This window comes from Myotis nattereri, assembly GCF_964212035.1.
Source record: "Myotis nattereri genome assembly, chromosome: 12".
Taxonomy (NCBI): Eukaryota; Metazoa; Chordata; class Mammalia; order Chiroptera; family Vespertilionidae; genus Myotis; species Myotis nattereri.
In genome coordinates, this window is record NC_138087.1 from 81,595,365 (window position 1) to 81,621,882 (window position 26,518).

At 52.6% G+C, this 26,518-nt stretch overlaps 1 protein-coding gene across 1 annotated transcript; it reads right to left on the reverse strand.

Moving 5' to 3' along the window:
* Positions 1-442: 442 nt before the first annotated feature.
* On the reverse strand, positions 443-24,098 carry LOC308528230 (ficolin-2-like; the record flags this gene model as incomplete). The annotated part of the gene is made up of 9 exons (XM_081103778.1): positions 443-911; positions 1,441-1,575; positions 2,138-2,267; positions 5,083-5,210; positions 5,640-5,672; positions 7,741-7,776; positions 8,893-8,946; positions 18,148-18,258; positions 24,005-24,098. 9 exons carry the CDS (start codon positions 24,096-24,098, stop codon positions 664-666), a joined length of 969 nt encoding a protein of 322 aa, XP_080959904.1. The 3' UTR covers positions 443-663.
* Positions 24,099-26,518: the final 2,420 nt, after the last annotated feature.

Here is a 26,518-nt window from a genome sequence, read left to right on the forward strand (position 1 = left end):
ACCTGGAGTCACACCGTCCACCCTTCGGTCCAATGCTGGTGCTCTAACCTCCGGACTACCCAGCCAAGGCTCCCATGGGATTCCTCACCAATGCACCACCCCCCTCCCGCGCAGAACTGGGGGTCGGCACACACGCTCTCCCAGGCTGGCTGGTGCGGGCGGGGCCTGCGGCCAGACCCTGTGAGTCTGTGCTCTTCCGCGTGGCCCGAGGCTGCAAACCTGCCGGGAGCACAGACCGCTGGCAGGACAGGCAGGAGGCAGCGGCTGTGTGCCCTGGAGCGGCACTGCCACGCAGGCGCCACAGGCCCTGCTTTGCCCACCTCGTCTGATGCCACCAGAACCTCCTACAGTGCCAGGGTCTGGGCGGCACGGACAGGCACCAGACGTGCACAGGACCAGTGACCGGACGACACAAATGTGACGGGAATCGTGTGCTGCGGAGCGAGGTGAAGCTTTATTGAGGACGCGTGAGTGCGCAAGGTCAGGGTCACCCTCACCCTGGCAGGCGGGAGAGGAAGGCGGGAGTAGGTCGGGGTCTGGAAGCTGAGGGTCCCTGATGGGCCAGGGGCGGGGCCGGGGTGAGCTCTGCCTTTGTGTGGAGGCCTCCTGTGCCCGTGCTGGGAGCGCGGACCTGCTCGGAGACGCTCCAGGCCGCCGACCGCCCTACACGGGCCGCACCTTCATCTCGGCCACCTTGTAGCTGTAGTAGTTCAACTGTGCTGTCCACCAGTAGATACCGTTCCCAGAGCTCCCGGGGGAGCCCCCAAGGTGGCGCCCGTTCAGGTCGGACCAGTGGGAGCTGTAGAACCACCAGGCGCCCTGGTACGTCACAGCATAGTTGTAGGAGGACCCGTCGTTGTCCTGGTCTTTGGTGGAGAACGGGGAGCTGTTGTGTTGGGTCAGGGAGTCACCTGCCGGGAGACGCGGGCCGCTTACACTCAGCGCCAGGAGCTGCCGGCTCCAGGTCCAGCCGGAGCTGTCCAGCTGCGCGCCGTGCGCTGGGAAGTCTGACGGTGTCGCGCACGCCAGCGAACGCTCGGTCGGCGGATCCCCGGCCTCGGAATCCCCCCTCTGCTCTGTGCCCGCCAGCGAACGGGCACTGTGCCCCGTGGAGGGGAGGCCACTGCCCGAGACGTCCAGGTCCCGCAGGCCCCACGGGAGGGACGTGCGCCATGAGCGGTGCTACCCGGGCGTCCTGTCCACCTGCTCCGACGCAGGCGGTCAGGAGGGAGACGCTCAGGTCCTGCTCTTTGTAGCCCGTGTGTCCTGCCCTCCTCATGGGCGCATCCAGGTGGAGGTGGGTTATCCCCACGTGTGGATGGAGGAACGTGGTGAGGCCAGGCCCCGCCCAGACCCAGGGACACAGAGCCAGGACCCCGCCCAGACGCTCTCCACGGCCCACCCCTGACTCCCACCCCTCACCGTACGGCTGACACTCACCGGCGGTGCCCCCTGCAAAGGCTCCCAGGACCAGCTGGTACTTCTCGGCCTCGCTCCCCACCCTGATCGACTGGTACTTGGCAAAGTGGCGGGTGTCCTGGAAGTCCACCAGGTCCACACGGAGCTCGTTGGTGCCTGCGGGGGGCAGGGCCTCAGTCCCGGGAGCAGGGACCCTGAGCTGCCAGGACATGGGTGACGCTCAGGGGACCTACACTGGGCATGGAGGACGACCCTCGAGGTCCCCCAGAAAGTCCTGGTCGCTGAGGGGTGGGGGCACGTGCTCCCACAGTCCCGAGCCAAACCCCAGCCCTCCCTCCAGCCCCAGAGAGAAGGGGCCCTCTGCGTTCCCGGGGGGGTCATCACAGCCTCGCGGGAAGTGGCCTTCTCCCGTGTGTGTTGAGAGAAGGGGCATGGTGGGCGGCGAGGGCAGGGCTGGGTGCTGGGCATGACCCGGACTAGGGCCTCCGTGTCCCCCCATGTTGGCCTCTGATATGCCAGGGGATGTGACTGGGGGAGGTCTGCCCCCCAACCCACTTCCTCTGGCTCTGACGCCCCCCCTCCCACTGGGACCTTCCTGTCCTCAGAGCGGAACGTGTGGGGCGGAGGAGCGGGCTCTGTCCAGGAGGCCCAGGTTGGAGGTCATGGCAGGTGGGATTACCACCCCCCCCCCCCACCCAGGCCGCAGCCGGGACCCTACCCTGGGCGGTCAGGGCGTGGATGTGGTCGTTGCCCAGCCAGAACTCGCCCAGCTGGCTGCCGAAGCCCTGCTTGTAGGCGGCCCAGTCCCGGTAGAAGTCCACAGAGCCGTCCACCCTGCGCTGGATCACCTGGGGGAGGGGAGACGGCGCTGCCGCCCAGCACGGCCCCGCCCACAGCCCAGACTCTGGGCGGGAAGATGGGCGCCCACGTGGGACCAAGGAGGACGTGGCCGCTGGGAGCGGGGAGGCCACGGCCCGGAGCCCACACCTGGTGCTGGGGTCCAACCCCAGCAGGTCCAGGGGTCCCCAAGGTGTGGACGGAGTCGGCAAAGAGGGAAAGACTCGGTGGCAGCGTTCAGTTGATCAGCATGGTTGGGTTCTCTTGCCTGGTTCTATTGCCAGGTTCTGTCTGTCCATGTTCTCTTGCTAGGTTCTCCAGGTTCCCCACCCAGGTTCTCTCCAGGTTCTCCAGCCAGGTTCAGTCACCAGGTTCTTGTCAGGTTCTCTTGCCATGTTCTATCCAGGTTCTGTAGCCAGGTTCACAGAAGCTAGAGACAGAACCTAGAGACAGAACTTGGCTACAGAACCTGGATAGAACATGGCAAGAGAACCTAACTAGAATCTGGTGACTGAACCTGGCTGGAGAACCTAGCAAGAGAACATGGACACAGAGCCTGACTGGAGATCCTGACCAGAACCTACCTGGAGACCCTGACAAGAGAACCCGGCTATGATGATCAACTGAACGCTGCCTCCGTGTCATTCCTTCTTCGCCGACTCCGTCCACACCTTTGGGGACCCCTGGACCTGCTGGGGTTAGACTCCAGCATCTGGTGCCCGAACAGGGACCCCTAGGTAAGCCCCACTCTCGGGACGGATAGGACTTCACCGTAGGAAGAGGGTGGATAGTCTTCGCCGACTCCGTCCACACCTTTGGGAACCCCTGGAACAGGATTCCCATAGGTAAGCCCCCCCCCATTGAGAACCCCCACATTCGGGATGGATAGGACTCCACCAGGGTACTGCAGACCCCCCTATAGAGGATAAGTAGGGTAAGAAGGTGGATAGTACAGAATTTAGATTGAGAAGATATGCCATACTGAGTCCAAAGAAAGAAGACTCTGTATTGATCTTTAGATTAAGAAGATGTGCCATACTGAGTCTAAAGAAATAAGACTCTGTATTGATCTTTTAACACATATGCTTGCTAGCAGAGGAATTAAGGTTACTCCCTGTCAGACAGAACGTTTTATACAAGAAGGATGTCCATGCTTTTCTGAGAAAGGAAAGGAAAATGTAAAGGCATGGGAGGAGGTAGACCCAAGGAGCCTTATCCTTAACCCCACTGCAGCCTTTCCACCCCGGGAAAGTGCAGGATTAGCAAGCTCTCCCTGGGGTGATAGATCAGGACTCAGGTAATAGCGGAAAGTGCCAAACCTACCCTTAAAATGGATACAAGAGAGCATTTGGGGTTTTTCTTTTTAATGCCTGCTTTTAAAAAATAAAAAAGGGGGAATTTGCCGGGAGCCGGTCCATCCTTGCTGTTTCAAGGGACCTGGCATATATGGCATACTGTTCTTAATATGTTTGCTCACCTTCTTGGCACTATGTGTTTTAACCAAGGTCACCTCTCCAAAAAAGGTTGTTTCCCCAGGTAGGGATTTTCCCCTGAAGTTAGGGAGGGAATAAAACCTCTTAACTAAGTGCCAGGCGGGTAATTAATCCCTTTAACTACGAACAATCATGCTTAAGCTACATAATCTTTACTCCCTGGAATGGAGATAAGAAATGCCCTAACCTTTGGAATAGAGATTGATAGGATTGGAATCAACTGGTATAAATACAGATGTAACAAGACAACAGGACACAGAACTTAGATGAAGAACCTAGACACAGAACCTAGAGACAGAACCTAGCGAGAGAACATGGCAAAAGATCCTGGACAGAACCTGGCTACAGAACCTGGCTAGAACATGGCAAGAGAACCTGACTAGAACCTGGTGACTGAACCTGGCTGGAGAACCTGGACAGAACCTGGCTGGAGAACCTAGCAAGAGAACATGGACACAGAACCTGGCTGGAGAACCGAACCAGAACTTCGCTGGAGATCCAGACCAGAACTTGGCTAGAGATTGTGGCTAGAGATCCTGGCAAGGCTGCTGATCAACTGAACACTGTCTCCGTGTCATTCCTTCTTCGCCAACTCCGTCCACACCTTTGGGGACCCCTGGACCTGCTGGGGTTGGACCCCGGCACTTCAGCCAGGTTCTCTCGCTAGGTTCTGTCTCCAGTTTCAGTCCAGGATCTTTTGCCATGTTCTCTCCAGCGAAGTTCTTCTGTCTCTAGGTTCTGTGTAGGTTCTGTGTCCTGTTGTCTTGTTACATCTGTATTTATACCAGTTGATTCAATCCTATCAATCTCTATTCCAAAGGTTAGGGCATTTCTTATCTCCATTCCAGGGAGTAAAGATTATGTAGCTTAAGCATGATTGTTCGTAGTTAAAGTGATTAATTACCCGCCTGGCACTTAGTTAAGGGGTGTTATTCCCTCCCTAACTTCAGGGGAAAATCCCTACCTGGGGAAACAATCTTCCTCAGAGAGGTGACCTTGGTTAAAACACATAGTGCCAAGAAGGTGAGCAAACATATTAAGAACAGTATGCCATATATGCCAGGTCCCTTGAAACAGCAAGGATAGACCGGCTCCCGGCAACCTGGAGGCACAGGGCTCCCTCGGGCCGGGCCCACGGTCGGGTTCACCCACCCCGTCAGGATCTCTCCGACCCCTGGGGAAAGGGCAGCCCCGGACACAGGGGCCTGGACAGTGACAAGGGCCCGGAGCGCGGGTCCTCGGGGTGGAGTCTAGTCTGTGAGGCCAGGGCCCGGCAGCCGTCCCCCCCCACCCATTCCCAGGACTGCACCGCCCTTCAGCCGCCGGCACTCACGGTCCAGCCCCCGCCGTCCGTGTCCATGTCGCACAGCACGGTCAGCGGCCGGCAGCCAGGCAGGTAGATGGTGTGCCAGCCGCTCAGGGTGTGGCCCCTGGTTTGCAGGTCCCTGCAGCTCCGAGGTCCTGGTAAGGGAAGCGGCACATGGAGGCCCCCAGGACGGAGGGAGGGTGGGACAGTGGGGTCTGCGTGGGCAGGAGGCTCCAGGGCTGGACAGAGACCCCACCAGGGACACAGGCTGTGACGTCATGCCCATGTGCCAGGCCCCTCCCAGCAGGGCGCCCCCACCTTGGTCCCTGGGCACCGGCCATTGGGGTTCTAATATTTAGGGGGCAAGGGAGTAGGACTGTCATTGGGGTCCCTAAGGCAGGAGCGGAGGGCGGGCTGAGTGCTGTCCCCTGTGATTGGCCAGCGGTGAGGCAGGGGGCGGGGCCTCTGGGGCTGCAGGCTGATGGGCTGCATGGGGGACCCCAGGCCATGGTCCCTGCAGGGAGTGCCGGGCACACCCACCACCTCTGGCCAAACTGGGCGCCGGACCCGGGTGGGTCGCCCACCTGTGTCACATCGCTCAGCTTCCCACGATGCTCCTGGGGGAGAGGAAACACCCGTGAGAGGCGGGACGGCCAAGCCCTGGTCCCTCCGCCCCAGTAGGAGATGGAGGCCCTTTCTAGATGCTTCCATAGGAGGCTGGTTCCCCAGCCAGACCTCAGCCTGCCCCCTGGGGAGGCCCTGGCTGTGCTCCCGGGAGGCGGAGTCTGAGCCTCAGCTGCCTCCTGGGCCCAGGGAAGCCTCGGGGACACGGGGAGAGTGGGCCGCTCGGTGGGGAGGGCAGCGAAGGGGTGTCTGCACCTCGGGCCACAGTGGGGTGAGCCTGGGGGTGGTGACTGTCTCGGGTCCAGAGAGGGGTCACCAGGGTGTGCATGTCCGGGGCCCCTTCTCTGACTTCCTGGACTTTGTGCGCGGAACATGGAGAAGGTTTCTGTGTCATCGACTCTGCACCAGCACGTGGAGCACGTACATGTGTGTGGGCCACACGCGTGTCATGGGTAGTTCATGGCATATCCTATATAATAAAAGCCTAATATGCTAAGTGTCTGGTTGTCCAATTGGCTATTCAACCAATCACAGTGTAATATGCTAATGATATGCTAAGACCACTCAACTGCTTGCTATGATGTGCACTGACCACAGGGGATAGACAATCCCTCCGGTAGGTTAGCTCCCTCTAGGGTCTGGACAATTGGTCTGAACTGGACAATTGGTCTGAACATGCCTCCCCATGAGTGCATGATTTTCATGCACCAGACCTCTAGTATAGAACACTAGAGGCCCAGTGCACGAAATTGTGCACCGGGAGTGGGGGGGTGTGTCCCTCAGTCCAGCCTGAACCCTCTCCTATCTGGGACCCCTTGAGGGATGTCCAACTTTCCATTTAGGCCCTGGCCTAAATAGATATTCAGACATCCCTCTCACAATCCAGGACTGCTGGCTCCCAACCGCTCGCCTGCCTGCCTGCCTGATTTCTCCTAATCACTCCCCTGCAAGCCTGATCACCCCTTAACTGCCCTCCCCTGTAGGCCTGGTCTCCCCTCCAAATTGCCCTCCCCTGCAGGCCTGTTCACCCCTAACTTCCCTCCCCTGCAGGCCTGTTCACCCCTAACTGCCCTCCCCTGCAGACCTGGATCCCCCCAAGTGCCCTCCCCTGCAGGCCTGTTCACCCCTAACTGCCCTCCCCTGTAGGCCTGGTCTCCCCCAACTGCCCTCCCCTGCAGGCCCGTTCACCCCTAACTGCCCTCCCCTGCAGGCCTGTTCACCCCTAACTGCCCTCCCCTGCAGACCTGGATCCCCCCAAGTGCCCTCCCCTGCAGGCCTGTTCACCCCTAACTGCCCTCCCCTGTAGGCCTGGTCTCCCCCAACTGCCCTCCCCTGCAGGCCCGTTCACCCCTAACTGCCCTCCCCTGCAGGCCTGTTCACCCCTAACTGCCCTCCCCTGCAGACCTGGATCCCCCCAAGTGCCCTCCCCTGCTGCCATCTTTTGGTGGCCATCTTGTGTCCACATGGGGGTGGCCATCGTGTATTGGAGTGATGGTCAATTTGCATATTACCTCTTTATTATATAGGATTTGCTCAATGTCTGTGACCATAGCTTGGCTCACAGCCTCTGGCCGACATTGTGTTTTAAACGTTGCCCAACTTCCTCTAGCCCAGTGGTTTTCAACCTTCTGGCCCTTTAAATACAGTTCCTCATGTTGTGACTCAACCATAAAATTATTTTTGTTGCTACTTCATAACTGTAATGTTACTACTGTTATGAATCATAATATAAATATCTGATATGCAGGATGGTCTTAGGCGACCCCTGTGAAAGGGTGGTTCAACCGCCAAAGGGGTCATGACCCGCAGGTTGAGAACCACTGCTCTAGCCCCAGACAGAGAGCCCTGGGAGGACAGGGCCGGCCCTGCTCAGGGGTCCGAGGCCAGGATGGGAGGGATGGGCTGCACAGGCTCAGAGAGGTGTGTGGTCCCATCCTGCCCTCCACACCCTCCCCATAGAGGGAAGGACCTGCTCTCCACCCAGCCCCTGATCCACACCCTGGGAACCCCCTTGTGTTCAGGGTCCGGAAGCCACCCCTGGGGATTGCGGGAGGGCCTCACCTTTCTCTCCCCGCGCGCCCTTCTCCCCTCGGTCTCCTGCAGAGAGAGGAGGGTCAGCACAGGCTCGAGGACAGGACAGGCTCATGCCAGACCCGTCAGCCAGAGGACTCGCTGTCCCCCTCCTGGGGCCGAGAGAGCCCAGGGCGGGGACAGGTCAGGGCCAAGGGAGCCGGGTCTCATTTCTGTGCCGGTCAGTGCTGGGCTGGGGTCGGGATCCGCCCTGGGCCCCCGGGTGCTCTGGACACAGACACAGACCAGGCCCAGGCCCTGGGTGAGGGAGCACCTTGTTGGGGGAAGGGTTAGGGTTAGGGGTAGCGTTAGGGACAAGGTTAGAGTGAGGGTTGTCGTGGTCGGCACACTCATTAGTCAACAGAGCTAAATAGCAACAGTACAGCGATTGAAATTTCTTTTGAGAGCCAAAGTTTTTTAAACTTAAACTATATAGGTAGGTACATTGTTATTAACTTCATTAGGGTCCTCCCAAGGCTTAGGAAGAGCAGCACTCAAGGGGCCAAAGAGCCGCATGTGGCTCGCGAGTGGCAGTTTGCAGACCACAGGCGTTAGGGAATATGGATAAGGTTAGGGATAGGGATAAGGATAGGGTTAATGTTAGGGATAAGGATAGTGTTCCGGTTAGGTTTAGTGATAGGATAGACTTTGGGTTAGGAATAAGGTTAGGGTTAGGATTAGAGTTGGGTTAGCATTTGGGATAAGGATAGGGTTAGGGTTAGGCTGAGGCATAAGTTAGGGATAGGGTTAAAGATAAGGATAGAGTTAGGGTTAGGGTTAGGTTTAGGAATTAGGATAGGTTTAGCTTTAGGGATAAGGATGCAGTTAGAGTTAGTTATAAGGTTAGGGTAGGGTTAGGGATAGGGACATGGTTAGGGTTAGGATTAAGGATAGAGTTAGGATTAGGGTTATGGATCAGTATAGGATTAGGCATAATGTTAATGTTAGGGTTAGGGTTCCGGATAAGGAAAGGGTTAGGGATAGGGTTAGGGTTAGTGTTTGGGATAAGGATAGGATTATGGTTACCATTAAGTTATGGTTAGGAATCTTCCCATGTGTCACCCGGGAAGTGCCCCTCCTCTCTCCCTGCCCCCGGGTGGTGGGGGGTCCTTCCCAGGCTCTCCATGCTTTTTGCTGAGTTACCTTTGGGCCCGGGGGTTCCCGCATTCCCACAGACTCCAGCTGGGCCTGGGTCTCCTGCAAATTCAAACATGTCAGTGAGCAAACTCTAGGGACCCAGGCCCCTCGGGCCTCCAGGTTAGATCCTCTGGAAACAGAGGGAGGGGACCCGGACCCCAGGCCTCCTAGTCCCTGCTGTGCAGTCAGAGGGCAGGACCTGCGACCAGGGGCCTTCCCAGGGAACCAGGTCTGAGCCCAGCTCTGCCCTTGTCGGGGAACCTGGGCGTTTCCATTGGCTGTGACTGCTGGGCCCACTGTGGTCGCCCCTGAAGACAGTCCCCCCAGGCTCAGGGAGGGCAGGGAGGACAGTCCAGCCAGGTCCCCCCGAAGCAGGTGCATCATCACCAGGAGCCATGCTGGCTGCCCACACAGGCCCGGCACTCCATGGGTGACCCGACACCAGCTCCCTTATGGGAAACTGATATAGGGTTGAGCCTCAGACTGACCTACTGGCAAAGTCACAAACAAGTCCCAGCTTAGAGGGCTCAGTCCTCTCAGCATAATTAGGCTTGACCTTATAACACTCCCCAGATCTTACCTGGGAAGCTAATGGGCTGAGGGAAGGGCATGGAGTGTAAACATGATCAAAACAGGTGAAACTCACAAGAACTGTAACTATGGTAACCACTGCATTGTTTACCTCAGACTATAAAGGTCGGTGCGGACTGAGCACGGGTGGAAGTCCTTCCTCTTGAGTTGGACTTACCCTCCTGGTCCCCCAATATTTCCAAATTATCTCTTGTCTTTCCTATTTCATTTGTGTGCGGCTCCTCTTCCAGATATTGAACCCTGAACCACATGGGACGTGGGAGGAAACATTTACGACATCTGGCGCCCGAACAGGGACTCTGGAAGTGAAGTTTTCGCTAGAGCGGAAAAAAAAACGAAGTTTCGCTGGCAAAGTGAGGAACAAAGAATTAACCGTAAAGGTAGGAAAATTCTTCGTAAAGGTGAGGGGTTATTTCACCGCACACGAACAGCCACAATCAGCTACAGTAGTCCGGAGCTGTAAGCGGTGTTGGAACGTTTTCTCAACCAGGCTAATGGGGCAGGATTCGGCTTTAAAAAAATAGATTCGGCTTAAAAGAAAAAAAATAGATTCGGCTTTAAAAAGTAAGAAGAAGGTACATTAGATCTTGAAAGTTTGCCAAAAAGTAAGTCGGAGCTTGAAAAAAGTTCAGCAAGCAGGGGAAAACTTATCTTAAAAAACAAAAAACAAACAAAAACACACAAAAAAAAACCACACCTCCACCTCCATGTCCTAATCCTGAAATTATTAATCACCATTAATAGAATCACCTGTGCAAAAAGCCATCAGAGAAGGATTGAAGGACATGCCGGTGGAAGAAAGGCTTGCCATTTCCTATCATGCAGATAGCTGACCCACCGCTCCCGAATCAGATAACAAGACGCCATGAAAAAATTGACTTTAAAATGATAAAGGCCTTACGTGAAAGTGTACTTCAAAATGGTCCAACCACTCCTTTTACAGGAGAAATTATGAATAATATTTCTGAAGCATTCTTAATCCCTCATGATTGGTACTCTCTAGCTCGTGCAACTCCAAAAATAATCTCCTCCGTACTCTCTAGCTCGTGGAGGAGATTATTTACTATGGAAGGGAGAATTTTTGGAGAAATGCCAGGAGCAAGCCCATACAAACCGCGGACTGAATGCTCAAATAACTTATGAAATGCTAGCAGGACTGGGACAATATAATGACGTGCAAACTCAGTTAAATTACGTGCAGCTGGCATATGAGCAAATCAGAGCTTGTGGAAGGGAAAGCTTGGTGGGCTTTACCAGCAAAAGGGGACCCTAAGGGAGCTTTTGGTAAGTGCATGCAGGGGCCTTTAGAATCATTTTCTGATTTTGTGGCTCGTCTCCCTCGAGCAGTGAGACGACAGATTCAGCATGAGGCAGCAGGAGATACTTTAATTCAGCAATTAGCCTATGAAAACGCCAATGAGGATTGTAAGCAATGCCTGATGCCTCTGAGAAAAGGCAGTACCATTACAGAAATGATTCGAGCATGTCAGAATGTGGGGTCAGGCACTTTTCTAGCAAATGTACTCGCTGCCGCTGTAACCGTAAAGAATAATAAGTGCTATAACTGCGAAAACAGGACATTTTAGAGAAGAATGTAGGCAACTAAGAAGGACGCAAGGGGGCGCTCTCGGGAAAGGCGCGAACATCCCGCCTCCTGAGCCGATCAACACAAATCCAACCTCTTGGTGTCCTAGGTGCCGGAAGGGCTACCATTGGGTCGGCCATTGTAAATCAAGATTCCATAGAAATAGGCAGCCGTTATATCAAGACACAGGGTATGGCCAACCGCAGGGAAACGGCCAGGGGGGCTGCCCCCTGCCCCGTCATTAAAAGGGGAGATCTGCCCTGCAAAGCCCACAGTGGACTCTCTGATCCGGACCACTCCAGGGAGCGCAGGCCTCAATCTTAACAGTACTATAGCGGTCACTTTGACCACTGATGTGGCTCAGCAAGCTGCTCCTACAGGAATCTGGGGACCTGGGCCACCGGGAACTTTAGGATTAATTTTAGGGAGAAGTGGAAACACTCTGAAAGGATTAACTGTTTTGCCTGGGATCATAGATTCAGACTATGAGGGAGAGATTAAAGTTATATTAGAATGTAATCATATTATGCAAATTACTCCAGGACAAAGGATTGCTCAGATACTACTTTTACCTTATGTTCAGCAAGGCGAGGCTATAAACAGGAGGAGAGGGGCGCAGGGGTTTGGAAGCTCAGACATCTATTGGATACAGGAAATTAGCAAAACCCGTCCTATGATTAATTTGAGAATAGAAGGAAAAGTGTTTAAGGGCTTAGTAGACACTGGGGCAGATGTCAGCGTTATCAGCAAAGAATTCTGGCCTCCGAGTTGGTCCGTGGTAGAAGCTATGGACTCAATTAGGGGGGTGGGAGTTCCTGATAACACACAATCTAGTGCTGCAGTCTTAAGGTGGCAAGATGAGGAAGGACAGACAGGATGGTTCCAGCCCTACATTGTCTCTGGAATTGCAGTCAATCTGTGGGGCCGGGATGTCTTAGAAGCTTTACAAGCTTGTATTATTACCGGCAAAGGACAGCAGTTTATAGCTCAGATGGGATATCAGCCAGGTCAAGGCGTAGAAAACCCAGGAAGACGAGGATATCAACCTTTTTAGGAGTGGTCACTGCTCAGTCCCTCGCCCCCATGCTGATCCTATACAATGGAAAGACGATAAACTGTATGGGTGGATCAGTGGCCATTAACCAAGGAGAAATTAGGTCATATTCATGAATTGATACAGGAACAAATAGGAGCTGGTCACATAGAGCCTTCCAATAGCCCTTGGAATACGCCTATATTTATTATACCTAAGAAGGTGGCAGGAAAATGGCGATGGTTACATGATCTTAGAGCAGTTAATGCTACTATGCATACCATGGGAGCTTTGCAACCTGGACTCCCAGCGCCTTCCCAAATCCGTCTAGATTGATCTCTTATAGTAGTAGATCTTAAGGATTGTTTTTTCACCATTCCCTTGGCACCTCAGGATAAACAAAGATTTGCCTTTTCAGTGCCATCTGTTAATAATATAGAACCCATGAAAAGATACCAATGGAAGGTCTTGCCTCAAGGAATAGCCAATAGCCCTGCCTTGTGCCAAAAATACGTGGCTCAAGCTGTTCGGCCTTTAAGGGACAGATATTCCCGATGTTACGTTATTCATTACATGGATGACTTGCTCTTAGGAAGTCCACGGGAAGAGCAGACTTTGGAAATGTTTTTCCAATTAGAAAAGGAGCTCCCTAAATGGGGTTTAAAAATTCCTCCAGAAAAGGTACAGAAAGAGACACCTTTTAAATATCTGGGAACCATAATTGAAAACCAATGCATTAGGCCGCAAAAGGTGGAACTAAGAAAAAATTGCCTTAAAACTTTAAATGACTTTCAGAAATTATTAGGGGACATTAACTGGTTAAGACCTTACCTAAAAATCTCTACGGGAGAAATGACAAATTTATTTAATATACTTAGGGGTGACTCTAACCTTTCCTCACCCAGAACACTAACAAATGGAGCCAGAAAGGAGTTGCTAAGAATTGAGCAGGCGATATCCTCAGCCCAAGTAGCACGGGTACAGCCTGAATTGCCTTTATTGGGACAGATTAACCAGACTGCAAATAGTCCCACTGGAGTCATCTTCCAAAATAAAGACTCTCCCGCTATTATTGAATGGCTCCACCTAGGCCATCAGTCCTCTAAAACTGCTATTACTTATGTAGAACTTATAGCTCAATTGATATTTCAGCTTAGAAAGCGTTGCAGGCAGCTTAGAGGAGAAGAACCAAAATGCATCTATCTTCCCCTCACTGGGAAGCAATTAGAAATGTTATTTCAAACTGACTTAAATTGGCAAATTGGACTAAGTGGATATTCAGGGGAACTTAGCTGTCACCTATTAAAAGATAAACTACTACAATTTTTATATTATACCCCCATTATTATACCAAAAAATACTAGGCAGGAACCTATCCCTGGAGCATTAACTGTTTTTACGGACGGGTCATCTAATGGGAAAGCCGCCTATCATACAATAAGTTCAGACCGAGTCATACTGACCAGTCATACTTCTGTGCAAAGAATTGAATTGTCAGCTATTAAGGCTGCATTGCAAGATTTCCAATAGCCTGTTAACATAATTTCTGATTCCTCTTATGCTTCGGGCCTAGTAAGTAGAATTGAAACTGCCCGGTTGAAATGACCAAAGTTTGGCTTAGTGACCAAAGTATATTCTTACTATTTCAACAAGTCCAGCAGATTGTGCAGCAGAGACAATACCCTCTTTATATCACTCAGATCAGGGCTCACAGTGTATTACCTGGCTCATTAATGGAAGGACATGCACACGCTGATCAATTGGTTGCTTTATTAAAAGAGACCTCAGAGTCTCATCAGCTTTTACATCAGCCTGCCAGAATGTTGTCCAAACAATTCTCAATCTCTTGACAGCAGGCAAAACAGATTATCAAGGAATGTCCCACTTGCATGTTACATCTACCTCAAGGGCCTAACACAGGAGTCAACCCTAGAGGTTTGTTAAGGGACCGTATCTGGCAAATGGATGTAACACATTATACTCCTTTTGGACGTCTTGGGGCATTGCATGTCTCTGTAGATACCTTTTCAAAAGTCCTATGGGCTACGGCATCTACGGGAGAAATGGCAAAACAGGTTATTAATCATTGCCTAGCTGCTTTTGCTGTCATGGGAATTCCAAAAATTATTAAAACTGATAATGGGCCTGCTTATACAAGCTGTCAATTCCAGGAATTTTGTAAAAGGTGGAAAATTCAGCACATTACGGGAATACCATATAATTCCCAAGGACAGGCCATTATTGAACGACAGCATCAGCAGCTAAAATCCCAACAAGGAGGGATGGTGGAGAAATCACCTGCAGGTAGGCTGCACCAAGCCTTAATCACTTTAAATTTTTTCACTTGTGATGCTGATGGAAAGACACCTATGGAGCTACATTGAGGTCAGAATAAAACAAAAGAAAATGGTCTAGTTAAATGGAAGGATCCGGAATCTGGTTTATGGAAGGGACCTGACCCATTATTAACCTTTGGCAGAGGGTATGCTTGTATATTCCCAGAGAAGTTTTCCAAACCCATGTGGATTCCTGCTAGAAATATTAAACTGCAACAGGGATCCAAGAGAGAAACTACCCAGACTAATGAGGACCTTGTGTCTGGAGCCACACCATGCAGCTGCAGACAATCCACTACCTCAGCCGCAGAGAGCAGCAACTCCAAGCAGTCCACTGAAGCTGAGCAGCGGGAGGAGGACAAGCCGGACAACTAACAGCCCGGAGACCACCTGGGGCATGGTAAAGAAGACGGTACAGACGCCTGACACCTGAGAACGTCTTTCCTGCCGTGCTAGCAGTGATCATCTGTACGGTAACATTACCTAGGGAAACTCCCCCCAGAGCATGTGGGGAATTGAAAAGTTTTACAAAATTTAAAAATGCGTCTGGGATTTTTGTGCACGTGTAGGAAAAAAGCTGGGGCTTAAAACTAATACGCGCATCATCTGATTTTGGACATTTAGATAGAGTTTTGAGCTGGAATCTCTTTGTAAATGTACAATATAAAACCCAAGACTGATTATTTCCTAAGAAAAATGGCAAATTTGACCCAGGGATGAAAGAACTACAGGCTGGTTCTAGCAACAAGATTGGTATTTTCCCAAAATAAAGCGATTTCCAAAGTAAATGCCTTAAAATAATAAGTGGATTTGAATCTCAAGAATTATTGAAATATATTGGTTATGAAAGTCCAGTGGTCCAGGGAGAAACTAGCTTAGCTCTTTGACATTTACATGAACCAGGTTAGACCAGGGGAAAACAGCTTTTCCTGAGGCTGTGATCTCGTGGCCAATTTTGAAGTTTCCGCAACCGCAGGAAACAATGTAGCTATACGTTTGCTTCTTGACTTTCCTCAGAAAAAATTATGGTCGTTTTAAAGTCAAGGGCTGGGCCAGGCCTGTTTGCCTGCCTTAAGCGTGGTTTTCCAGAGCTGCTGGGAACTTGGGACCTTGGAGTTTACGGAATCAAATGATAAAAACTTATACCTAGATATTTTGAAGTGAAATAGTACGAGGATGCTGATTAGAAATTACTCTGCAAGAAAATAATAGAAAGGGGTTTTTCCTTCAAACATCTGGAGGACTGTAATTAAATGTACTAGGTTTAATATAGAAAGGTAAATAATTCGGGTTTTTGCCTTCCTGAATATAGCTAGAGTAAAGTTACTGAAAGACTAATTGAAGAAATTTAATTAATGTCACTTCCAGTTTAAAATTGAATTGCCATGGCCTAGAGCAAAGAATATCCTTACATGTTATTGTTCTACAAGGTCATCAATGATTTTTGATATTTCACAACAGTATATTGTACATTTGTCCCAAACAAATTTACAAACGAATTCTTTGAATATTTGGAAGGACATGAAAGGATTTAATCCTTTCCACTGTGTGGAAGGCCCCCTGAGAAGGCACTTGAGCATTCTGTACTGACCTCTCTTGCCCTTTTTGCCAAGAGGGTCCCTCTTCTTACAATCCAATTGCCCACAGCTGTTGCCTGAGCTCTGTTCATGCTGAGGTTGAAGCCTCATGGTGGCTGGTACCATGGATCTGTTTCTTGCCCAACAGCATGAGCTGGGCCCTCTCTGGAGAAGAAACCTGGGTTCCCCATGATCAATGCCGGGGCCCTGCCAGCAGGCGAGGGGATCCTAAGGCAGTTGCTGGGTGTGGAGGCCACAGGGGCATAGGCTACCAAGGAGACAGAACTGAACCTCACATCACCCTGCTTGGCCCCGGAGGATGGCTGGTTAGGCAGAGACGGGTAAGATTCCTCAGGAAAGGAACAACCTAAGACAGGCACAGTCGCAGAGGGGCCACCAGGAGAGAACTTGGGGGTCAACAGAGGTGGGGCACAGATCCTCACCCCCCCCCAACTATGCAGGGGCTTGAACACTCGCCCCTTCTGAGGGAGGTCTCCTGCCCCCATGGCTGCTGCGCTTCCCATGCCCAGCTCAGATCGGGACCCAGATAACAGAAAGAGACTTGGCCCAGCTGAGATTGGTACCCAGAAAACAGAGACTTGGCTAACAACAGCTACCCTATATCTAAATCCAGACTAACACCAGGAATGCTCAGGGCCTCCTCAAGGATGCAAAATAATCCTTTCCATTAATATTTACAGTGTAACCTAAGATTGTTGTTAGAGTATTAATTTTGACAGTAATTGAAATAAGTAGTATTAACCAAAATTTCATTTCATGGTAAGATTGCTTAACATGCAATGAACTTAAAGCAATCATATTTTTGTGCAAAACATTAAAAATTTAAAGTTATCTAGACTGCCTTATAAAAATTTTCCAAAAGCCTCCTAATAATTAAATCAAAAACGGGGGGGATACTGGAAAAATGCCATGTAAGGAAAAATATCCTGTAACTAATTTACATCTGGAAAAAAATTTTTTCATTTGTAATGCTAACAGCAAGACACCCATGAAAAAGATACATGGTGTCAAAATAAGCCAAAGGAAATTCATTTGGGCAAATATAAAAAGGACCCCAAGTAAAATTCCCTTTATTAACCTTCAGTCGAGAATAGGTTTGCATATTTTCAGAAAACAACTTCAAGACCATGTGGATTCCTGCAACAGAGAGGAATTCTCAGGAATGCTCCAGCCATGATGACAAGAGGAAAAACAATCCAGGGATGGAAGATGCTGAAGACGCCTTGCCATGCTAGCAGTCAGCAGCTGTGCGTCACTGCAGGTTCCCCAGGATCAAACCAGAGAAGTTCGGACCTGCACTGCCACCATTTGTCCACCATCCAGAACTGAAATATCATTGCTGACATGTACACATAAGGAATTGTCGGACATTGAAACTTGGACTCAGAACTGTTGGACATTGAAATTGGGATTTAAACATTCTTTGTTCTTAAAATGTTATGTTTAAGTTTTAAAATGTTTTAGGGTTATGGATTGGCATTGTTTTGTTATTGTTTTAATAGCCAGAGGTTTGTTCTTGATGTTTAAGTTTTATTTTCATTATAGTAGCTAATAATTTTTTTTTTAAAAAAAGGGTGAGATGTGGGAGACTGATATAGGGTCGAGCCTCGGACTGACCTGTTGGCAGGGTCACAAACAAGTCCCGCCTCAGTCCTCTTAGCGTAATTAGGCTTCACCTTATAACATTCCCCAGATCGTACCAGGGAAGCTAATGGGCTGAGGGAAGGGCAGGGAGTGTAAACATGATCAAAACAGGTGAAACTCACAAGAACTGTAACTATGGTAACCACTGCATTGTTTACCTCAGACTATAAAGTTCGGTGCGGACTGAGCACGGGTGGAAGTCCTTCCTCTTGAGTTGGACTTACCCTCCTGGTCCCCCAATATTTCCAAATTATCTCTTGTCTTTCCTATTTCATTTGTGTGCGGCTCCTCTTCCAGATATTGAACCCTGAACCACGCGGGACGTGGGAGGAAACATTTATGACACTCACTCCCACGGGGACCCACACCCAGTGGACCAAGCCCCAGGCCCCGCCTGAGACCTGCTAGGGACCCTGCCCCGTCGAGTCTCCCTGGGCAGGAATGAGGCCCAGCCCCCCTCACCCGGACACTCACCTTTCCTGCCATCGGCGCCTGCCGCTCCCTTGGGCCCCTGGGCCCCAAGCAGCCCTGAGCAGCCCCGGAGGATGGTGAGCTTGTCGGCCTCCAGCCCCAGCACCTTCACTTCTGAAGAGAAGCGTGGGAGCCCGTCAGGGTGAGGACCTGGGCCGAGCTAGCACTGCGCCCCCCGCCCCCCGCCTCCCGCAGGACCTGCCACCATGAAGACCCGGCCTGGCAGATGGCTGTGCCCTGGCCACCTGCCTCAGCCAGAGGGCCAGCCTGGAGGGGAGGCGGTCCCACCTCTGCTGAGCCTGTGCTCGGTCCTCCCCCAGGTGATGGGCCCGGCCTCGGGGTCCCCCTGCCCCCGGGGAACCCCGCTCCTCAGGCTGTGTCCTCGGGGAGTCACTCAGCCCCTCTGGGCTCTGTGCCCGGCTGCAGAGTGAGAGCAGAGGGAGGCGTTGGGGGTCAGACTGGCTGATGCGAATGTGTGAGACCTTAGGAGGAGCTCCCCCACTGCAGCCCGTCCAGTGAGTGCAGCCCCCGCATCTGTGACGGGGGGGGGGGGGGGGGGGCGGGGGGGGAAGTGCCGCGAGTCACCCCCATTCCCCGGGCACGTGGCCTGGGAATCCCGGGCTGGAGGGTGCGGAGGGTGGGGGTCCCTGTGATCCGAGGACACACAGCAGCCCCCGCAGAACTGGAGCCAGAGGTGGACCTGCCTCTCACAGTTCAATTGCGTCCATCACAAATACACGGCCTCTAGGGAGGGTGTGGGGACCCGGAAACCCGCCACCCCCCCGGGGTCCCCTTGGGGTCACATGGTCCGCGGGCCTCTCCTCTGCAGGTCCTCCCTGGGCGGAGCCAATGGGGACCTCACTTCTGCATTCGCTTAGTGTTTGCTCATTAACAACAGGGCACCGGGGGGTTGGGGACAAGGAGAGGCCCTGGTGGAGCCTGGCCGGTCAGAGCGCCATCCAGGGCGCGGAGACTGTGGGCGCGGTCGCCATCAGGGCGCGAGCAGCGGGAACAGCGAATCCACCTCTCTCTCCCTCCCTCTCTCTCTGGCAAATGAATAAATTTTAAAATCCTTTTGTTTTAAAGAAAGAAAATAGGACGCCAGGAGGGGAGAACATGGACTCAGGGTGACGGTCCCCGTGAGGCCCGTGTGTCCTTCCTCCCGACTCAGCGGCCTTTCTCCCGTCACAGGGGACATGCTCCCCCCACCTCCTCACAGGCCGCACCGCAGGCCCAGGGGCCCTGGGAGGCAGCACCTGGTCCCGGGTCCCAGCCCCGCCCACAGCCAGAGACTCCGGAGGGAGGGGTGGCACCCCCTGGAGAGCCCCTGGGCCAGGGAAGGAGGTCGGGCCCGTGGGGACCCTGGGACCCTTGCCCTCTTGCTGTGCCACCTCGGGGAGCAGTGGGGCCGCCTGTCCCCCGAGCTCGAGGCCCCCAGCGCTGGGTGCGACCTTGTGAGACCCCCCAAGAGGGACCCTCACTCTGTCCCATAGATTGACGGCGACCCAATCATCCGCAGGAGACGTCACTTGATGCAATCAGCAAGAGGCTTTATTGCAGCATGCTGGGGCACAACTCATACTCACGCAGGAGCAGAGGAGTTGGGCCCCCAGCAAGGGGTCTTTCAGCTATTTATATGCAAAAATCATACATCAGGGAGGGGTTGCATGCAGGAGGGTGTCTTGATAGGGATAGGGCATTCCTGCCTGGTGTTTTTACAACCTGTTTATCTCAAGGTTGATTGAAGCCTGGTTTACTCAGCCTGCCCTTTGTTGGGGCTATCTCCTGGAGGAACAGCCTTGGGGAGGGCGTCATTCTCTCTGTTCCTATCTCTAGTGGAGGAAGCCTAGGGAGTTGAGATAAAACAGGCAGCTAGGCCTGGCAGCTGGGCCTGTGCAGTTTGTAACATTCTTTCATTCCCCCATTTGCTTTTTGGTAAGTTCTAATCATGGAACTTTTGTCTCTAGACATTCCTTTTCGAAACTATCTCTCTGGCGGAGAGACTGGTATTGCTGCCTGAGCACTAGTACCTGCACAGCACTTATTCTTTCTCTGATAAAGATGACCAGTCGGTTTAAGATACAGGGCCCAAAAGTAAGAATTAAAAGCAATATAATAAGAGGACCCATAAGGGGGTGGATATGAGGGTCCACTGAGTCCTAGACTTCTCTATTTTGCCTGGGCTGTCTTAAGCCGGGTGTGATGAAGCCACGTCGGGATCCCGTCGACCTGACTGCCGTGGGGGTGGTCCTTTCAGTCCTTGGGTGGCAAATTTCTTTACTCAAACAGTGTCACCAGGTTGGAAGGGATGAACCGGATGCAGGCAGATCATCTTGGACGTGTTTCTGGTCTGCTTTCTGGGTAGACTGAAAAGCCTGAAAGAACTTGAGTAAAGATTGGTTATGGATTTCAGCTTTTCTAGATTGGGTTTCCATGTCTGTAGAGGCCCCAGTGGTTTTAGGGCAGCCTCCCGGGCTGCTTCATCTGCAGCCTAGTTCCCTCCTGCTTCTGGGGAGTTAGTGCCAGTTGGCCCATCGTCCTTGCTCTGCTCATGTCTGTCTAACTGCCTACTATATTACCTCAAGGATCCTGGCTCTGAATTCTTTCAGGGAAAATGGGCGTTGAATTCTCTTCTGTAGCTGCTTCGTGCTGAGGAGGGACAGAAGTTTCTCTCAGATCCAAGAGATCCTTGCTATCTGTCAGAGGGACCATGAGGCCTGGGCACAGAAGGAGGTGGGCTTGTGACCTGGCGGAGACAAACTGTAACAAATGGTCTGGTGGGAGGGAAAGAAAACATTTCAGTTTTAATAACCTCTGTTGAAATAGGATTTTTCTTCTTAAAACTCCTCTATGGCTATCAAAAAGCCAAATCAAGACCAATTTATTTACTGTATTTAATTTGGCCTGATGTTTGCATAAACACAACAAGAATGGTAACCGATTACCTTTGCTGGAATTTCATGATTGAATCTTAATGTGCCCTGTAGGGCCAGGAAGCCAAGCCATCCAGCTGCCATCAGGCCTGCCTGCTGTATCTGCTGCGTTAGGTGAATCCCTCACCTGTAGCAACTCCACCTGAGCCCACGCTCTAGGCTTTAAGGCCCATCTCAGTAGCCCTCCTATTCGTTGCGGCCCAGAGTGCATGGGGGTTTTGCAGGGATGCAGAGGCATCCTTATTGCTCCCCTTCTACTCTGACCAACTGCCAGTGATGGTAGGGCATGGGCCTGACGCTCCAGCGCCAGCCATCTTCAGGGCTCCCTAGCAAGATACCAGGCTTTCTCCTGTGGCACTCTCATTGGCTTCAAGTCTTCAGAGCTCAGATAGGGCTCCCTAAAATATGATACTCCAGTCAAAGTTTCCATTAAATAAAACCACTACTGGAAACTGGTCTTATTGAATTTATGCAAAGAAATGTATTGCCATGACTTCCAAATTTCAGAGGAATTACATAAGGAGAAAAAGTCACTGACCTGCCGTAAGATCTTCTGATTTTCCTTGTAACTGTTATATTTCTTTTATCATTTTTCCTAAGTACTTTGGCATAACTATTTACCCTCTGTTTAGGGAGGCAGAATGTAAATTATTTACTCTCTCTGGCTTACTGGCCTGTACCATTTGATTAATTTCCTTTTAACATTTCTCTTCTCCTTCTTATCACATACACAACCTTTCTAAATTTCATACTTTCAAATTAGCCTTTAAACTTTTTTTTCTATGTCCTTAAAAAAATGCATAACCATGCCTCAGACCTTCTACTCAGTAATTCCTTATTCCTAGAAACCTCAATCCTTTATAGCCAGTATTTCTTAGATTACTAAAAGTAGGTGCTTCCTTCCCTATGCAATTTCAAGTATATTGTATTCGTCTAATTTAGTCTTGGAAGGGTTAAAGAGAACAAAACGGGGCAGAGAGAAACTTACTGTGCTTAGCAGCTTGCGGCCTTGAGTCCAGCAGATAAGTAAAAATCAACAAAACTTCTGGTCTGCTTTCCCTGCCGACGGCCCCCCTCTTTTCTGCATTAACCATTTCCTCAGCTGCTCTCCCTCCTAGATTTTTCCTTCTTTAAGCCCCAGAGGCTCAAATTCTTCTCCTTTTCTACTACTTTTGACCTCTCTGCCTATCCTCCTGTCTTTGAGCCTAGGGCTCCTCTATCTCAGCAGGCTGAGAGCCTACTACCCTATCTAGTGAACTTTACCACCACTACCCCATCTCACACCCGCTCCGGAGCAGTTTTCAGCTCTCTTCCTCCCACAGTTAGAGCGGATGCTGTCCCCAACAGAGACCTACTGTAAATCTATCAGGAAGGGCAGGTAAGTCGCAGGTCTCAGGACCACATGATAAAAATCCAGCAGTCCCTCTCCCTCACCCTACACAGGCCATGAGAAAATGTACTACCTTTAAATTAACCCTGGACTTCTAAAATTTTACCTAACACAGCAAAATTATACCTCAGGGCAAAGCAATTAAAAGTTCTCTACTGTCTTCCCCTTAAAGAAGGGTTTTCCCTATCTTTAAACAACAGAAAGAGATAACAAATACTCTCATGTGTATAGCCAGACAGCACAAAGTAGCTTTCGCTTCACACACTTACATTCATACACCAGACAGTCCAAGTTTTTGACTTCTACCAAATGTTTACTCAGAGTTTAAGCAATCCAACCAATTCCTGACTAATTGCCTAAGGGAGCTCTATGGCTTCCCAGGAGGTGATCAAGCTCCCCTTCCACTCACTTGGAGTGGGCCTGACTGGTAGGGGGTCGACAAAGACAACTGACCCTGACCCATTTTGACAAAGACAAAGACAAAGACAACAAACAACAAAGACACCTAAGAACAGCCTTCCGACCCCGCGGAAGAAAAACTGAAAAAAAAAGCCAGATGGGGGCTTTTACACCCCCCCACATGGGGGCTCAAGGCGTCCCTTGACTCCCCCTCTTCCCTTGGGGCGTCCCCCAGGGCTGCAACCTGTGGTCCTCCAGGGACGTCTACCGACCACTGTTCGGCCACTCTCACGAGTTGCCGAATGGCTGCCAAACCAAAAGCGCGCACTCAAATCCAGACTGCTTAACAAACACAAGACAAAGACAAACAACTCGGGGTACCCCTTCTTACCTCCAAGGTCGGCTCCGCGGATGAGGGGGTGGTCGTCTAATCCCGGACGAGCCCCCAAATGTGAGACCACCGAAGAGGGACCCTCACTCTGTCCCATAGATTGACGGCGACCCAATCATCCGCAGGAGACGTCACTTGATGCAATCAGCAAGAGGCTTTATTCCAGCATGCTGGGGCACAACTCATACTCACGCAGGAGCAGAGGAGTTGGGCCCCCAGCAAGGGGTCTTTCAGCTATTTATATGCAAAAATCATACATCAGGGAGGGGTTGCATGCAGGAGGGTGTCTTGATAGGGATAGGGCATTCCTGCCTGGTGTTTTTACAACCTGTTTATCTCAAGGTTGATTGAAGCCTGGTTTACTCAGCCTGCCCTTTGTTGGGGCTATCTCCTGGAGGAACAGCCTTGGGGAGGGCGTCATTCTCTCTGTTCCTATCTCTAGTGGAGGAAGCCTAGGGAGTTGAGATAAAACAGGCAGCTAGGCCTGGCAGCTGGGCCTGTGCAGTTTGTAACATTCTTTCAACCTTACACTGACCCGGGAGAGGGGGCGCTCTCCAGCCTCCCCCCCTCACACCACCTGTGCCCCGCATGGAGGACCCTGAGGCAGGTGCCCCTGCAGAGGGTGGTTAAGCCTCAGTCTGAAGGAGAATGTTCTGGAAGGACCTGGCAGGGGGCTGGCAGTGGTCTGTGCGGAGGCTCTCGGCTCTGGGACCTTCGTCAGGCCGGTCCGTCTGACGCCTGGCTCACCTGGACAGCTGTCGGCCGTGGCGGCTGCAGTGCCCAGGAGGACGAGGGCCAGGACCACGGTTCCCATGGCGGCAGCTGATCCGGGTGGTGGCATCCCGGGTCCCGCTGCCAAGGCGCTCCCACCTTTTATTGCTGCCTGAGCCCCGCCTCTGCTCTAGTTCCCTCCCATGTGGGCCACTCCCTCCCCAGCCTCAGGGGACGGTCCCCCCAACACGCCCTCAGCCCCGCCTCTGCTGTGCCCCCCTTCCCCTCAGTGGGACCAGATGCCCCACGAGAGGAGGGCTGTGTGGGGAGGGCCTGGGTGTGTCTTTATTATATTTAATTAAGGATATGTTTTTATTGTTTTTGGAGAAGAAAGGAAGGAGGGAGAGCTAGAAACACTGATGATGAGAGAGAATCACACCCGCCCTGGGATCCAGCCCGCAACCCGCCCATGTGCCCTTGACCGGGATGGAACCTGGGACCCTTCGGTCCGCAGGCTGGCACTCTATCCACTGAGCCACACCGGCCAGGGCTGCCTGCTTGTGTCCTTAGAGAAAGCCCAGGAGCCCCCTCTCGTCCCCCAGCTCTGCCCAGGGGACCCCCCTGAGGGACACCCAGGACGGCAGGGGTGGACGGGGGGAACTCACTTGCATGCAATGGGCTGCTGGTTCCGGAGGGTTAGGGACTCCCTGGGGTCCAGGGTGGTCAGAGGGGAGGGAAGGGGAGGGGAGGGGAGGGGAGGGGAGGGGAGGAGTTGACTGCCCTGCAAAGGCAGGACTGGGAGCTGGACTGGTGCAGCAGCAGCCTGACTGGGGAGTGGGGAGGTGGCACTGAATTCTCCCTGGGACCCTGTGACAGCGGCGCAGCCCCAGCAGTGACAGGAGCACGGGCCCTGTCCACGCCTCTCCCGCCCTGGGAGCGGGTCGCTGAATCTCGAAGCCCCCACCTGGTGGAGACGGAGGAAGCAGGTGAGGCCCCCGTCCCCGTCCAGGTGTGACCCCCGGCCGACGGGACCCAGGATGGAGGTCCCATCGGGCCCATTTCCGTGTCCCTGGCACCTGGGGCCTGAGAGTAGGTTCTGGACCCGGGGGGGTCTCTACAGGAAGAAGGGGGACACAGAACAGAGATCAGGGGAGAGAGCTGAGCTCCCAGAATGTCCTGGTCATCTTGCCGGTCAGCGGCGTCCAGCGTGCTCTCTGCGTCTGGTTTGGTGGCTGAGCGCCAGTCACCTGCTGGGCGGGGTCCCCTGGGAGCGGGAGGCAGCTCCTGGGAATTGTGCACAAAGGTGTCATTCACCTCCAGGTTACATATTTCCCACCGAGGTGTTTATGTAACGGGCAATCACGGGGCTCGGGCGGCCAGTCACTCCTTGAGCCAATTCACAGAGACAGGCTGGCATCATGGGTAAGCGTTTACTCCGGTCCTGCCGGCAGCGTGGGGAGCAGCCGTCACCCACAGACCTGTGCTGTGCCCCCCGTAAGCCACCTGCTTACATTGGCTCTGGCTCCTGAATAAACCCTTTTCCTTGGGTAGAAGGACACAGGTGACAGGGGAAGTAGCCAAAGGGTGAACCAAATGGCCGCTCACATGTCATGGGGCCTGGAGACCTGCACAGGCCTGCGGGTGGCAATTGCTGGGGGTCTGCAAAGGGCTGGGGTCTGGCTTCTGGAACAAGGTTGCTACCTTCCCAGGATCACAGGCAGCTCCCGGTGGGGGAGGAGGGGCCCGTTTCCAGGTGAGCCCCCGGGTCCCACGCGCACCTCCCAGCCGGGTGGGAAGTTGCCTCTGTAATCAGTGCAGAGCCAACACGGTGAGCGGAGCAGGAGTCATATTTCGTATGTGGCAGCGGGTCCCCACCTTCTCGCTCTACCCCATCATTCACAGGAGCGGGAGGTGGTGACAGGCGAGATGGACACGCCCGCCTCCTGCGCACACGGGACAGGCTCAGGGTGGGGGACCCCCGGGGGCTCAGAACTCAGGAAGATGGCCCAGCTCCTGGGGGAGGGGACGCAGGCCTCCCGGGTGAGGGTGGTGACCAAGCCTTGAACACGGCTCGTGCCCGTGACCTGCCTGCACGTGGACGTGCCTCACCCCCTGGCTCCCCTGAGGCAGGCCGGCCGGAGACAGACGTTCCTGGGATCATATTCTAGCGCCAAGGAAGCTCCGTCAGCCAGTCACCCGCCCCCCATTCCCTTATCATTTCTCCTGTGAAGGATGATCTGTGAGTAGCATGTGATTGCGTACATCTGCCTGTTTTCTTAAGAATTCTAGGGAAATCCTGACCGGTTTGGCTCAGTGGATAGAGCGTCGGCCTGCAGACTGAAGAGTCCCAGGTTTGATTCTGGCCAAGGGCATGTGCCATGGTTGCGGGCACATCCACAGTGGGGAGTGTGCAGGAGGCAGCTGATCGATGTTTCTCATCGATGTTTCTAACTCTCTATCCCGCTCCCTTCCTCTCTGTAAAAAATCAATAAAATATATTTTCAAAAAAAAGATAGGATCACTTAAAAAAAAATAAATAAAAGCATTCTA